Below are 16,444 nucleotides of genomic sequence, written 5' to 3'. Positions count from 1 at the left end.
TGTTGTTTTTTAGTTTTATATTTAACTCAACTCAACTTTATTTATATAGCGCTTTTTACAATTTTCATTGTTACAAAGCAGAACATTTACATTTAAAAAGAACACGATATGGACAAGAACCAGTAAATATTCGTTAAATGAAAAAAAATATATGATAATGATCTTTAAAAAAAAAAATTGAATCTATAGACTACAAGAACTCGAACGGAAACGCGACGGGGGCGGAACACATTTCCCCTTTATGATTGGCTGTCGCCTAGTTACCATGAAGACGGACAGTGTTCTTGTTCCATAGAAACCGATAAGGAGCGGTCAGCTGTAATACATGAGGATTGTAGAATAAATGTATTATTTAATATAATTCTAGTTAACACTTTCACACGTATTTTTTCCATGAAATAACAAAAATATGAGCCCGTGCCTTTATTAGTTATCGAACACATTCTCTAGTAGTTCTTTGGTATTTCCTTTTCCGTGGGAGGGGCTTGTATCACACATGCGCAGAAGAGGCTGCGCATAATTTTGGCTGTGATGGATGATGTGAATTCTCTCTGAATTAAGGGCCGTGGAGGGTTTTATATCCACGAACATCGCCCGAATTATAGGTCTGGTTGCTTCCCAGAGCCGCTTAAGTCAACTGGAACAAATTTTAACACATAAATATGTGACAATTTCCGACAAATATGAAACTACAGAGAGTTTACACTGAATATTAAAGCGAATATGTGAACAAGAAGCAAGCGGGTCAAGTTTTTCATTTTCAGTTATGTGGTGAAATATCCATGCACAGCGAGCTTTACTTGATCAAAGCTCGACAGCCGTGTGCAAGGACATCTAAACGACCGTTTAGACGTTGATACCGAGCAAGGATAAGCAAACTAAAACAAGGGAGCGTGTATTTTTGTTCTTTTTTTGGCTTTCGATGGGAGCTAGCTTAGCCTAAGCTAGCCGCGCAGTGGAGTGGCGCGAGCGCAACGCGTTGACCGAGGCGCCCTGGAAGCGGCCAGTTACACCATCCTGGAGGACATGAATCAGATGTATCGTTAAAAGGGTCGTTTTTTGTTTCTTGTGTACTCTTGGATACATTTTGAAGCCGTACAAAGGTGCCAAGTCTTGCTCAACCGCAACAGGGGATGACTTCTGGATACGTCGTGCGCAATAAACCGCACGCGCATCTTCGTGCTTCCTAAACTTTTTCGTCTCGCAAGATTTGTTTTTTTTACCCCACACTGTGCGATTTCTGCTGTTCATGTGCTGTCTTGACCGCAGAGGTTCGCATCTCCAGAGGACACCGGTCGCTCTAACGTGGAGGTATGCCTGGATCAGACCGCCTGCATGCGACCAAAAGGAAGGCTGAGTCGCTGTACCATCAGCAGCAGCAGGCGGCCGGTGGGGACGGTAAAACGGCTCCACCTTCGCACACCGGCTCCGGTAAGCATCTCCTAAAGTCAACGAGCTCTGCTTCTTCCAAGCTCAAACGAAGCAAGTCCAAACATGAGGCCGAAACCGCCGCCGTCGCCTCCACTTGCAGTTCCGCCGCGCGTCCAGCAGTGGGCGTCATTAAGCCGCTGGTGGAATACGACGACATTAGCTCCGACTCGGACCCTTTTCTGGATTCTCCCGCAGGTGCGAAACCGATCGAAGGCAGAGACTCCGATCGAGTAGATTCTGATAACAGCAAAGCGGGGGTTAGTAGAGACAACAGGACTCATAAACACAAGCGCTCCCGGAAGAAGTCCAAAGACCCCCATCGGGTCCGGGAGTCATTGGAAAGCGAAGAGGACCCCAAAAAGATCACGAAGGAAAAGGATCGCGCGACCAAGGAAAGTCGAAAGGTCAAGGAGAGCTCACTTGTCTCCGCATCCAGGCGCTCGGAGGAGTCCGGTAGTAAGAGGTCCAGTGACTCTCTCTCATCCGCTGTGGTCCAGTCGGCCGTAAATCTGGGTAGCAGCGCATCCTCAGCATCTTCGTCCAGAAGTAAGGAAAGCGGGCGTTCGTTGAAGTCCCGCAAAGACAAGGAAAGGAGAGAGGAATACGAGGACAAAAGCCGTCGAAAGCCTTCCAAGAGCCGCAAGTCGAGCCCCAAGGGGAAAAGCCAGTCTCGGGGTAGCCCTCGGAGGAAGGCCGCTGCCCAGTCGGTGAGTCCCAGGAGAAGTGCAGGGGACAGTCCCTCCACCGGGGAGCCGGACAACAGTTATTCTTCCAGGCGCCGGGCTGCGAGTCCGAGCCCGTACAGGGAGCCGTCCAGACGGAGCAGGCAGAGATCAGAGAGTCCGTATGGACGGAGGAGGTCCTCGAGTTGCGAAAAGGATGGAAGTCCGTATGTAAGCAGGAAACACTCGCCGTGCAGTCCCTATGGCAACCGACGCTCATCCAGTACCAGTCCGGTATCCAGGTGAGCTGCCGCACGTGCATAAAACATCAGCTTTTAATTTGACAGCATTCGTAAACCAACTGTTATTAATGGAAGTGCATGTCAGTTTTAGGAAGATGCTGTAAAACATGCTGTTAGTGTTAGTTTATGGTAATGTGTTACAGCAAGGTGACACCGTTTTTAAGAAATGTCATTTGTTTGCAGATTGTTTTTTGTGGTTGAATTCAATGAAATGCTGTAAGTTAAGTGTCTAAATAGTTTTGGGTTCTGTGAACAACAGCACAGTTTGAGAGGTGAGGTGTGTGATATTATGATGTTATTGACATTAAACCCATTTTGTTTTGCATGATACATGAAATGTACGTGGAAAATTTTCCTTTCCATTTTATATTTTACTCATGGCAATGTTTGTTATCTTGTTGAGAAGAGCTTTTTCTTAACACCGTATCAGTCTTTATCATTAACAACTTGAGTCCTTGGACTTGGATTTCTTTGCAGAAATGTTAGATTTGTTTCATTAAACTGCGTTGAAAAAAACAGCCCATTCCAGTGGCATTATTGTGAATTAATGTTGACAATCACGTTATTTTATTATATTTGTCCTGTCAATCAAACTTCATGGCGTTCTACTTAATTACATATGTTACGTATTTGATGATAGATGAAGGTGAAAACTGCAAAGTATCGATTATTTTATTTGATGCGTAGCTTGTCCGTATCAGTAGGAATTGGAAATGCTGCTCGATCTAAATAAGCAGTGCGCGTTTGAGTCGCTTATGACGTGCATTTAAAACAGCAACACCCGTCAAACATGATCATTATAAATATACTTTATTATCATGAAAATACATGAGGAGGATTGAGGAACAGTGATAAAAACATGTTCTTAGGCATTTGTTATGGTCTTCTTCTGCAGTGCGTATTTGGACTTTCTGCACGAGAGCGCCCTCTGGCTTTCAGATGCAGCAGCATTTTAGCGTACTTCACTCACGTAATCACGTGATATATATGTTCGGTTAATCGGGCAGATGTTTAATCGATCAATCTACAGTTTTGGGAAGGAATCTTTGGCTTTTACGTTCCGATGAATATGAGAGAGGGCTGGATGATGATGCATTTGCTAATGTCTAAACAGTACAAGCCATATTTTGCTTTTTAGTTGCAATAAAATACTTGATCAATGCTGAAGTTATGGGGTTTCAAATGTAATAATTCTCTTTTAATAACAGTTGTTTGCAAAGTGCCACTTTGGTGCTTATGATACACCATGTAGTCCAGTTCAGAAGGAGAAAACAACATTTGATCTTTTTTTTATTAATTCATATGAAGTTTGAAGAACGTATTTGATTTAATTTAACTAGTTCTTAAAGTTGTGTATCTTTTATAATTCATTACACATAGTATATTGGAATGTGTTTGACGAATAGATTTAACCCACTAAATGTTGTTAGGTTGGCTGCATTAGGTTGACTTGATTTTAAAACATTTCCCTCTTTCTCTCTTCAGGAGATCATTACGTTCCCGTAGTCGCTCTCCACACTACTTGTCCTCTCGCCGTTCGTCCTCTCGTTCTCGCACTAAGAAACACTCTTTATATTCCGGAAGTTCGAGAGGAAAAGGCGAAGAAAGTCGATCCCCTTCTCATCTGCCGATCTCATCCAGCCTCGGGGCCGAACTTACGCGCAGAAAGAAGGAACGTCAGGCGGCCGCCGCCAAGAACTCTCCCTCTCTCCCTTCAAACACGACAAGCGCTGCAAACGTGGCAGCGAAAAACACTGAGTTAACACTAGAGACTGCTCCGCCCCCTGAGCAGCAAAGACCTCCATCCCCTCCTCCGAGCACCGTTACGCCGGAAGAACCGGCCGTGGCTCCTCCTCCACCTCTCCCTCTGTCCAGTCCTCCTCCTTTACCCCTCTCAGCTCCTCCGCCTCTTCCTGCAAGCTCTCCACCCCCACTTCCTCTCTCGTCCCCTCCTCCCCTTCCTCTAAACAGCCCACGGCCAGCCGCTCCATCTATAGCACCTGCTGCGCCTGTTCCCTCCCGGTCGAAAAGCCCCATGCAGAGATCCACACAAAGTTCTGGACACCCGGTGAAGACCTCCACCCTTCCACTGCTCCCCCTGCCACCCGTTCTTCTGGGAGACACCAGGGACAGGTGAGACACAATAAAGCTTCTTTCATACAGCTCACGTTTTTATTGGCGTGTTCTTTGCAATAGAGGCTGTTGTAATGAAACAAAATAATGGAGGGATTTAATTGAAATTTAAAAATGTAACGCTTCTATTGCTCTTGATGTAAAAGTTAACATGTAAATGTTCTCTAGTCTTCTTTTTTTAGTGGTTGTTTGAGATCACATGTGTGTCCTAACTGGGGAACCGCATTTATAATTTATAGCGTTAAATTGATAGTTCACACTAAAATATGAACCCTCATGTCATACAAAATACAACTTTTTCTTTGAAATATCTCATGTTCTGCCGAAGAAAGTCATACAGGTTTGAGGTTGAGGAAAAAATGAAAGAATAATTTTTTGATGAAGCATTCCTTTAAACTAAGGGCAAACATTTGACAACCATAAAGTTTCAATTTCTAAACATGTCAGCACGCAATGTCTTACCTGTTAGATTCTTTTGTTTAAAATGTTGTTGTGCATCTATTTTTTCACGTTTAATACTGCTTGCTTTGATATTATGTCTATAATGGTAATGCAACACCTGCTTTTGTCCAAACACTCTTTTAGGTCACTGTACACAAAGCTGGGATGACATATGGAATATTTCCTTAACAAATGAAATAAAAATGTAGTTTGTCTTGTTTATGGACGCAAAACAGTTAGCTGTGTCAAGCGGTGCTCAAGGTTGCCTATGCAAAACCCTCTATCACAATGTTAGTTTGATGATTTTTCCTTGATTTTTTTTTTTTTTACTTTTATTTATGTACCAGCACTGCCCTATGTCAAATGTATTTCTGTGATGTTCAAATCTTTAATTGGAACAGTGGAAACGGGCAGAATTTTTTTTACCGATGTATAAAATAAAATTTCACTTAATTTTTCCTTTTCACAGGGTGCCTTAAAAAGTTAAAAAAATAAATCTATTTAGAGAAAATGAAGGCCCTTAAAAAGTATTAAGAAGTATTAAATGCAATTTCCAAGGTATTCAATTTTGTATCATCTTTTCATATTTGTCCAAAGAGGTCTTATGCTAAAGTTTGTCTGAATATAATCATTGTGTAGGCGAAAAGTCGGAGGTCCATTTACACCCGGGTGATAAACAACATCGTTGACTAATAGGGAAATGCAAGTTTTCTTACAAATGGTTGGAGGATAAGGAGTAAGAACCATGGCTGAGGGCTGTTTCTGGGAATAACCGTGAGGCGTACTGCTCTGTATGTAAGAAAGCGTTTTGCGTAGCCTCGACGGGGATCAACCATAGACTGTATAAAACATGGACGAAGTGTCCGTGGCGTGATGTCAGCCCTAGGTTTTGTGAAGAGCCTAAAGTGGGCGGAGCCTGCCGTCGCCATCTTGGCAGGGTGTCAGGAGTTATCACAAACTAAGGCTGTTTAGTTGTGCGATCTAACAAGCAGTATATACTAAATGTAAGTTAGTGTTGCCAATGTAGCCGATTCAAACTCAGTGGCGAAGAGGTCTTGAAATGTATGAAAACAGTCTTAAAAAATATGTATTACATTTAGCTTCTTGATTCATGTATCATAACCAAAGGGAAAAAATCGTGCCTCTGTTTTGGTTTTAATAAACTCTTCCAGTAAACTATAAAACTGTCTTTTCTGCACTCTTAGTCAGAAGAAGAGTCTTTCCCAGAGGTCGTCACGAAAGGAACGAGTGAAGGAGAAAGAAAAGGAAAAAGAAGTCAGGACACGCCTTCTCAGCGATTTGCCCCTCCCACCTATGCTTCATGGCGGAGACCCCTCACCTCCACATTCACCTGTCCTGGAGCCCCCGACCCTCCACCAACCGACCTACAAGAAGAGACCAAAGTGAGTATCGCTAAAGAGAGAAAACCTCATCATGCATGAACAACAGTCCGAACATGTGCTGTTTGTGTGAAATGACTCCAGGATTTGCTGTCCGAGGTTTGGAGAGAGAAAGCAGACTCAGAGCGACTGGGGAAAACGCTGCGTGGATAAGTTTGACATCATCGGCATCATTGGAGAAGGAACGTATGGCCAGGTGTACAAGGCCAAAGACAAAGACACAGGTATGCTGCCTCTGTGTCATGTTTAAAGGGAATGAATGATCGGTGTTGAATTCGAACATATACATTTAAGATCATCTGCCAGATGTGTAAATATTAGAGGTCGACTGATATTGGGTTTTACCTAGTGATGCACTGAATATTCGGCCACCGAATATGTGAAATGGCTGAATACATTTTACCGAACATGACTCATGATACGAGAGAGAGAGAGAGATGGCTGCACGTTTTACTGCTGCAAACATTTGGCTTTGTGTGTGTGTGTGAAGCATTTTAAAGAGAAAGACGCAGCACGGGACTTACCGCACGGATTTAAAATTCCAAATGAAAACGTCATTACTGGTCGGTAACTTTACTTCAGGCGGAAGTGGGCTGTCTGACTGTAGCACCACCGCTCGTGACATCCCTTGACATCATACAGTGGTCGTGTGCACACAGTTCCCTGTACTCAACAACTTGTCAAAGTATGTTCTGTGCATCCCGGCCACGAGCGCACCCTCACAGTCAGCTTTTGTGGGGGATGTTTGGAGGAGAAATGTGAACTGATATGGTTATCAGTCAGCCAGCGTCTGTCAGAATAGTTTTTTTTCTTAAAATCATTTTGCAATGTAGCCTATAATAATCTGACAGTTTTCGTTTATTCATATTTTTAGTTTACAGGCCTAATGTAGAATGAAACTTTTAAATGAACTGTTTTGGGGTACAGAGTAACTTACATCACATTCTTTTAGCAGTCAATTATAGGCCTATTAATATAGGTTATCCATGATGGGAGAGGGCTCAATTTTTTGTTTTAATTTACGTTGTTTTGCTCAATTTTATGTTAAATTGTATTGTATTTTATTGAAAAGCAAAACAAATAATTAAAAGCATATTTTGACACTTCAGTTTGTGCAATAGAAAAAAAATGGCTTACTGTAATAAATAGAAGAAATGCAAAAAAAAACATGTTCATTATTATTAGGTCTTTGGCCAAGTGTTTCACATCATCTTCGGCTTCAGCCAAGAATTCAAGTTTTGGTGCATCCCTACTTTTGCCGATAAAGATATCTAAGGTGGTCTGTACCTGCCGATAACGATTAATCATCTTTAGTTTTTTTTATTGATTCTGAATCAAAACAACACTCACTAAAATAGCAATGAAGCAGCTGTTCATCTTCCTCCAGAACTTGCACTTAAAAGGATCTGCCCTTCTAAGTGTGTTAGGCACATAAATGCGATTGGAATTCAACCGAAGATGTGATTATATCCATATCTATGAAAATAGCGGTCAGTTTATCAATTGATTCAGGGGCAGATATTACGTTTGTGCTGAATGTGCTAGCGTTTTAAACTTTTATTCATTAAACTTTCAACTTCATAAATATCTTCTTAAAAATAGTGGGACTGGTGGCGAGTAAACTAACATCTATTTTTTTACGCATTAAAGAATATAAAATATGAGATTACTTATCTACTAAGAGCATCTCCACGGGCTGTCAGTATTATTTTTATTTTCTCCTCTAGAGGTCCCTGTTTCACTCTGTACTCACTGCATATCATAGTAAAGCTTTTCCTGCTGAGTCTGGATCAACATAACCAGGAAAAACTATTGGTGCTTATTAAGCGGAAAAAACGATGAATCGGCCATCATCCAGTAAATATAATTGTTGATAATGCGTTTGTCCTGACATCTGTTGTGTGTGTTTGGGTTTGTAAAGGTGAGCTGGTGGCACTGAAGAAGGTACGATTAGATAATGAGAAGGAAGGTTTCCCCATCACTGCCATCCGAGAGATCAAGATCCTGAGACAGCTCAACCACAGCAGCGTTGTTAACATGAAAGAAATCGTCACTGACAAACAGGACGCTCTCGACTTCAAAAAGGACAAAGGTCTGTTCAATTCTCTGCATGATATGTGCTTCCCGCGTGTTCATATAAGAGCATCACAGCTCATATTGTGCATGTGTGTTCAGGTGCGTTTTACCTGGTATTTGAGTACATGGACCATGACCTCATGGGTCTGTTGGAGTCTGGCCTGGTGTCGTTCTCTCATGAACACGTACAGAGCTTCATGCATCAGCTCATGGAGGGATTAGATTATTGCCACAAGAAGAACTTTCTGCACAGAGACATCAAGTGCTCCAATATTCTGCTAAACAACAGGTACGATAATGAACTACTCAACAGTGTTTGGGATTTCTAGTTTTGTGTCTGTTCTTATGGGTGATTCTCACAAAATCTTCGTTTCAAGATGTCAAAGATTATTTTTTTAAAAACACTCATATCAACAGAATTCCTTTCGATTCATTAAAAACACGGTATGACATGTTTGAAAGCATTCGTTTAGAAACGGTTACTAACAGTTTAACACAATTTTGAACTTTTTTTTACAAAAAAATGCTCATCACACCAACTTAACATTGTCAATCCCGTTGCATCTTTATAAAAGCAAAGGCACGATGTCTAACCAAGTTTTATCGATCATGTATAAGACGACATTTAGTATATTTTAATAGAAAATGAATAAAAAGTCGCGTACGCAGCGTGACCAAAGAATATTAAGCTTTTTAGTCTAAAAAAATGAAGTACTTTGTTTACCGATACTGTCAAAATACAAGATTCATTTGTTGTTGTTTTTTTTTCAACAATTTAAATTTTACTTTAGGATGTGTAACTGTAATAACACAAGCATTAAAATACTTAAATCATTGATTCCCATGTCAAAATGATGCTTTGTGCAAGGTAGATAACACAATTATCTTTATGATCTTTTTTTACCACATTGTTTTATGATTAAAATCGTTACTATCGTAATGCTTCAGTGGTTTCGTGAGAATGACCTGAATAGTCTTTTAGTTCTTTAAAATGCAAGTACAACCTCTCATATGTTGATTGTGGTCAACAGCGGTCAGATCAAGCTGGCAGATTTTGGGTTGGCTCGTCTCTATAACTCTGAGGAAAGGTAAGTCATGGTGTCAGATAATTTATTTATTTATTTTTGTCAAAATTAGTGATTTTAAGGAATAATATACCTGTGACAATTCTCACGATGTTCATTGAAACTCATTGGTTCTTGGGTACATCTTAAAGAAACACACATAACAACTGATTATAAGATGCTATATTGAAGAGTAGAAGTTATAGCCATATTTAATATATTTTGGTACCACAGGACTTTTAAACGTCATAATTCAATCCTGATTTAAAAAGCTGATTTTTAGTGGGGATGAGTTGTTTACAGTATGATCTCTGGTCATTTCCAGTCGGCCGTACACCAATAAGGTGATCACGCTGTGGTACCGGCCGCCCGAGCTGCTGCTGGGAGAGGAGAGATACTCCCCCGCTATAGACGTGTGGAGCTGCGGGTAAGATCACATCTGTTACTCTCTCAGAACAACTGCATTTGTGGTATGATTATATTGCAACGCTAATCATGTGGTTTGGATTTTGTGTACAGGTGTATTTTGGGAGAGCTCTTCACCAAGAAACCAATTTTTCAAGCTAACCAAGAACTACTGCAGCTGGAGCTGATCAGGTGTGTTTACATTCACTGAACCGATGTACTGTTTGTGTAGTATAGACTGTGGTGACATGGTTGTAATTGTTTTTGTCAGTCGTCTGTGTGGGAGTCCGTGTCCTGCCGCTTGGCCAGATGTGATCAAGCTGCCGTACTTCAACACCATGAGACCCAAGAAACAGTACAGGCGACGCTTACGAGAGGAATTCGCTTTGTATGTTTCTCATGAGTTTCTCAAATACATCATAACATGTTATCTTAGGTTTATTGTGCAAGGTTTTCTTATCTTAACTTTGGCTTTGTTCACTCTGCAGACAAATGGTTTTGACATAATGCCTTCAGATTTGATCACTTGCAAATAATTTTTTATTTTTGTTTATTTGTAATCTAATGTTTAACCTGGGTGGAAATTATGTTATCTGTACCACAACAGACGTGAAAGATGTCAGTGTGGAGTTTAGTTTTACCCCCGGTATGTAAAAAATGCCTTTCTTACAGCCTGCCCGCCTCCGCTCTTGACCTGCTGGACCACATGTTGACGCTGGATCCATCGAAACGCTGCACAGCCGAACAGGCACTTGCGAGTCAGTTTCTGTCTGACGTGGTGCCCAGCAAAATGCCGCCCCCAGAGTCAGTGCTTGTCTCATGTTATTTACAAATTCACATCTTTTGCGTTTACAAATGCAGTTGCAAGGTCATGTCGATCGCAGTATGCATCGTTTTAAAATGATCAATCTTTTACCCTGCTTCTCCATCTCCAAGTATTAATGCAACTTTCAAAAATGATTTGTCGTTAGCATGGCAATGTGTATTAATGAGATTTGTCGTAATAACTCAATTATCCTGTAGTTTGCCTCATTGGCAAGACTGTCATGAGCTTTGGAGCAAAAAGCGACGGCGACAGAGGCAAAGCGGCGTTTCTGAGGAGATACCTGTTGCCAAAGTGCCACGCAAGGAGTCCGGAGGATCTGCCGGAGGGGAGAACAGCCGTCCGCCCCCGCCTCCCTCGTCCGCCCAGCCTGCTCCGGCAAACATCACAACTACTGAGCTTGAAGGTGAGTTATGAGGTGTTTAAGCTTCTAAACCGTCTCTGAACCTGAAAAGGCTTTTTTCGATGCAGGATACACAAATCTGATTGTCTGACTTGTGTTCTTATGTCCAGTTACTGTTTCTGCATTTTCGCTGTTTTATTATGTGTTTGTTGTCTCTCGCTGCATTAATACAATTATTGTGTGAGATGTATTGTTGAAGTGTCATATATCCTCATTTAAGAGATGCCAGATGTAACTTGTATGCCGCATGTACGCACAGGTTTGGGAGCCGCGGCTGAGCAGTTGAACCAGACCGAGCTGGCGGTCCTTCTGAACCTGCTCCAAAGTCAAACAGACCATCTTAACCTCCCGCAGATGGCCGAGGTCCTCCGTAGCTCCTCTGAAGCCTCGACTTCAGTGCTGGCCAAAACGGCGGCCGCCCCCTCCATGCCCGAGCTGGACCCCGCGCAGCAGATAGAACTGCTCAGCCATCTCTCCACCTTACTCCAGTCCTCTAGCAATCCTCAGCCTTCAGGACTCCCGCAGGAAGACCAGGCCGGCCTCCTCACGCTCCTGTTGGAGCAGCTTATAAAGGCTCCGGCACAGGGGGCGGACGAAAGCAACGGAGTTCAGTCGGCAGAGGCTGTGGCACGAGGCAGCTCTGCTTCCGTCAAGGGCAGCAGTCGCGAGGGCAAGTGTTAGCCTAATCTACGGGTGGGACGGGGCGTGAGTAGTCGAAAGCTGTGATTGGTCGCAGCTAAAAAAAAGATTGTTCTATCTCATCAGATCAACGCATGGTGGGGTTTGTGGGACCGCCCCACAGTAAGGCTGATATTCGCTTTTCATGCAGAGTTTTTCGTTGTTGTTTTCTTATCTTATAAGGGGGAACATCTAATTAGTTGAAAGACTGCAAGCTAACAAAATAAATAAATTGTCATGTTTATTTGAAATCCCAATGTTTTTTTTCTGCTGTCGTAACTTTCCACTAAATTTTACAGCCTTGCAGCGTTCAGTTGAAATTTCATAGGAACAAAATCCCAAGCCGCTGGTGTCCTTTGCAGGACGCGTTGGTGTCCCATGGACTGTGACATACAAAAGATATTGTGTGCACTGCACCCCGAGAAGGGTAAACCCTTGAAAGATGGTTAATGTTTGCGTTAACCTGTAGAAGTTCTGGAATAAAGAGCAGTTTGGGACACATCTTCACTTGTGCCTCTGTTCTAATACACAGACTGATCTCTAGGTATGAGAAACAGCAGTTTTCTGAATCGGGTTAGCGTTCCCATTTATTGCTTTAGGCATAGTTATTTTACACTGAACAGATATTATTTTGGGTGAATTTCACAAATCCTGTTGTGTCTGGGTCATAGTTCAAAACAACATCAATAAAAATACTGATTGTTTTTTTCATTATTTTCGTAAGTGTCCCTAAATGGTTACATATAAATAATATAAGTATTCTATTAAAAGTAATAATATTTATACTTGGTAATAGAAATTGTTGCAATTTTTGTTTTAAAATTGGAATCAGTATTGATATGCAGTATTTTTACTGTGGATGTAAGGGTAATCGTGGTAAACACAATGATCACAATTTGAGGCAGGTGAAGTTGTCATGAAAATGTCATAATGCAAAATATTAATGGTCCTAAATTCAAGCTTTTTTACTTGTGAAGTATTGATATGCAGAATGCACCTGTTGCACAACTGGACGATCTCAACCGGTTTTGTGAGATTCCCCCTTCTATCTTTGTTTATCGTATAGTGGCGCATCTAAAAGAGATGTTACTTACAAAATCTTACTGATCTAATACGACTTTATAATTCGGCTGACTCTTGACCTGACAGATGAAACCATCAAGTACATGTTTGTTTCAAATCACTCTTTTCTTATATATTTTTCATCAGTAGATTTATTTTTTCTCGTAACAAAGCAGTCTTTGGGTGTTAATCTGTGAGTACACACTGTAATAAAAGTCTTACTGTGAGACGAGTGTCAAATAAATTATAGATGCACTGTATGTATTGTCAGCACCTTTATCGTTTTTCCAAATGGATAAAGGTCTTGGTTTTTTTTTTATGTTTGAGTTTAAGATGTTTGTCAGATTCGGTAACACTTTACAATGAGGTGCAATTTGTTGACAATTAGTTAATGCATTAGCTTCCAATGAACGATACTTCTACAGCATTTATTAATATTAATTCATGTTCATTCCAGCATTTACTAATACATTATTAAAATTAAAGGTTGTTACTGTTAACAGTAGTTATTACACGGCTCGTTGGAATGCTTCATTCTGATTGGCCAGTCAAGACATTTGCAGGTTCGTTATTCCCAGATAGCAACCTCTCAAAACTAACAACACACAGTAACTCGGATGCAGCAAATCATTTTGACAGGTTTTTTGACAAATAAAATGTCTTTTAACAACTTATATGGTATTATATTTACAAATGATTAAACCAAATTGCCTGTTAGTGACCTTTGAACGTCGTATCTTACCTTTAAACCGAAAGTAAATTGCTTTCCTTCACGGATGGTCTCTTTTCGTAATGAGCTAACAATATGTTTTAAGTTCACATTTCATGTCCAGTTTTTCACATGTGCAAAGTAGTACTTCACTTACTTAATTCACCTTGAACTAACATTGACAAGGATTTATAAATGCTGAAAAGCTAAATTCTTCATTGTTACCTAATCCATGTACTAATGTTAACTAATAGCACCTTAATGTAAAGTGTTACCAATTTTTCTTTGCTGCTTTAAGTCTCCAAAATATTTTTCATTCTCAGAGTCTGACCATCAGGGTTTCATAAAGCTTGGTTATATAATTACTGTATAGGGAAATTGTATTCATAATGTCTATTATCTTTAAACATGTTATGCCTCAAATCAGCCTCTACTATCCATTACAACAAGTTTCAGAAATGTGCATATGTGCAGGCATCAAACATCTTCATTTATCCCCACAAACCTCAAAGACCCACCATCTCAATTCTGTTTTATAAAAAATAATGTAATACAATCAATCTTTACTGTTAGATCAGTTTTGTCTCTTAAACTGTGAGTATACGCTTGGCTAGTAACATGTACATATGTTTACTGAGGCCCGGTTAGATTACATAGCATGCCTCGTGGCTTTCATTAGGCTTAAATAAGTAAGACACATTAATATTTCCTCATTAAAATTAATGCAACAAATGAAATCGAAACATAAACAGTTAATCAATGTTTTAAATGCACGATAATAGTTATGTCTATAACCACAATATTTATGAAATACTGATAAATATGACACATGATGTTCTAAACATACAACGATACGCATAAATCAATAGAAATGCATCAGTAAATACTGTAGGTTTGGAATAAACGGTGATACAAACACACTTATCATATTTTGATCCTTGTGCATGTTCAAATGCATAACCAAAAATGTTACGCAATGAAGTTCTTTCAATAAAATCAACAAAACTAGCATCATTTCTTAAATTGGCTGCACAGGAGCAATCGAGTCATTTGTCATGTTCTAAAAATGTAAAAATATTTATCTATTTGAGGATGCTAGTGTTATTAAACCTATCTATAAATGTGTAGTTGAAGCACAAATCATGCTCATGTGCAAATAAATGTCTGCTCTGAGATCATTTTTTATCTGTTTTCGTGTCTTTGAAATGTTCTGAACACAGAGTTTGACAACACCAGGCGCAATAAACCGGTGATGTTAAAGAGATAGTTCAGCCCAAAATGAAAATTCTGCATGACTTTCTTTTGCAGAATACAATAGAAGATATTTTGAATGTCATTAACCAAACAACATTGTGGTTTTGTGTTCATACAATGCGAGTCAGAGACATTTCTCGAAATACTATTTTTTGTGTTCCACTGAAAGAATCATAAACAGGTTTGGAATGAGGGTGAATAAATGATGACGGAACGTTTAGTTTTGGATGAACTATCCCTTTAATCATTGCTTCATTATTTGGACCACGGTCTATATTGTACAATAAATGCATTTTAAATCTAGTATTTAAACACCAAAATACTTTTCACTATTTAAATGCCGTATATACTTGCACATGCATATACTTTAAAATGCAACCTTCTAAAACATGTACAAAAGTAGTAACTAAACAAGGATTATTTGCCAGCAAGAGAAGCATGTATTGCTCACGTATAGTCACTTTTAGGTGCTGGTTTGAATGTATTGATAGCAGTGTGTTGTATTTAACTCCGTCTTTTTCTCTCGGGCAGATGCTGCATTAAAAAAGCCGGAGGCGACAGGCTCCAAGTCTGCAGTAGCACCCTCCGAACCCCCTCGTGACGCAACAGACACCCTGCTCCATCTCCTCTCCCATCAGACCTCAGAGGACAGACGTCCTTCTGAAGACCCTCGCACCAGTCAGGTACCCCCCTCTCCCCCGAGCACAACCCCACCCCCCGCATCCTCTTATGCCCCCTCGCCCGCCGCCGGCCTGGAAAACGCTGCTACAGAGACTCAGTTTCCCCAAGACCAAGACCTGCGGTACTCTCTGGGTGGATCCACCGGCCAGTCCTGAGCCGGGACTGAGAGTCTGCCGCTCTGAACTGCATCTGTTGCTTTTTTACTAGTTACGCTTGTGTCTGCTGTTTCTTTCTAACGTTGAAGGAAAAACTGAATGTTCAAGGAAGGATTCTTGATGGCTGAATGGATGACATGCATCCCTCCCAGCATTATTTTGAGGTGGACTGTCCGACTAGATGAAAATGTTTGTGGATCTGTAAAGGATGCATAAACTTTGACTCCACATTCTCTCATTAAATGCCTTTCCTCGTGCCCTTTCTTGTCCCGGTTCAGTTTAAACTCCAGGTCTGTCTCATCTAGTGGGAGAGAAAAGAACACTTGGTTTTATTTTTGGTGGCGAAAGTGTACTTATCCCGAGTTTTCGAAGCCTGTGTCGTGTTGTTTTCAGGACCAAGAGGTTTAGCAACGTTCATTTAAATTGAAGGGATCTTCCCGAATTCTTGCGAGACACATTGACTGGTCTGAGTTTTAGCAACAGAATTGCTTACTTTGATTTTGTCTACGACAAATGTACATGTTGTAAAATGACAATAAATTAAAAACGTGGCTGAGTTAATTGTGTCCCTCTAGGTTTTACTGAACTTACTGGTACTTGTCAATTTTTTTACATCCTTAAGATATTTGATTATAAAAGAATAAATCAATGCAAATGGGGGCGTTGGTGTTACTTATAGGGCTCAGGGTTAGAATATAATGAATATTCTAGAAAGGTTTTAAATGGGTTTCTGACAGGAAAATTAGAAAATGTGGTTTATATAGA

The 16,444-nt window shown here is 40.5% G+C and overlaps 1 protein-coding gene across 1 annotated transcript; it reads left to right on the top strand.

Moving 5' to 3' along the window:
* Nucleotides 1–479: 479 nt before the first annotated feature.
* Nucleotides 480–16,240, top strand: cdk12 (cyclin-dependent kinase 12). The gene is made up of 14 exons (XM_056741023.1): nt 480–2,395; nt 3,881–4,528; nt 6,175–6,372; nt 6,454–6,593; nt 8,291–8,461; nt 8,545–8,734; nt 9,477–9,533; nt 9,835–9,936; nt 10,029–10,106; nt 10,186–10,302; nt 10,587–10,718; nt 10,938–11,143; nt 11,400–11,810; nt 15,375–16,240. Exons 1-14 carry the CDS (start codon nt 1,314–1,316, stop codon nt 15,677–15,679), a joined length of 3,837 nt encoding a protein of 1,278 aa, XP_056597001.1. The 5' UTR covers nt 480–1,313; the 3' UTR covers nt 15,680–16,240.
* The last annotated feature ends 204 nt before the right edge of the window (nt 16,241–16,444 follow it).

Source organism: Triplophysa dalaica, chromosome 25 (assembly GCF_015846415.1).
Source record: "Triplophysa dalaica isolate WHDGS20190420 chromosome 25, ASM1584641v1, whole genome shotgun sequence".
NCBI classification, from domain to species: domain Eukaryota; kingdom Metazoa; phylum Chordata; class Actinopteri; order Cypriniformes; family Nemacheilidae; genus Triplophysa; species Triplophysa dalaica.
The sequence above is the reverse complement of the archived record's forward strand: the minus strand, read 5'-3'. Positions and strand labels throughout refer to the sequence as shown.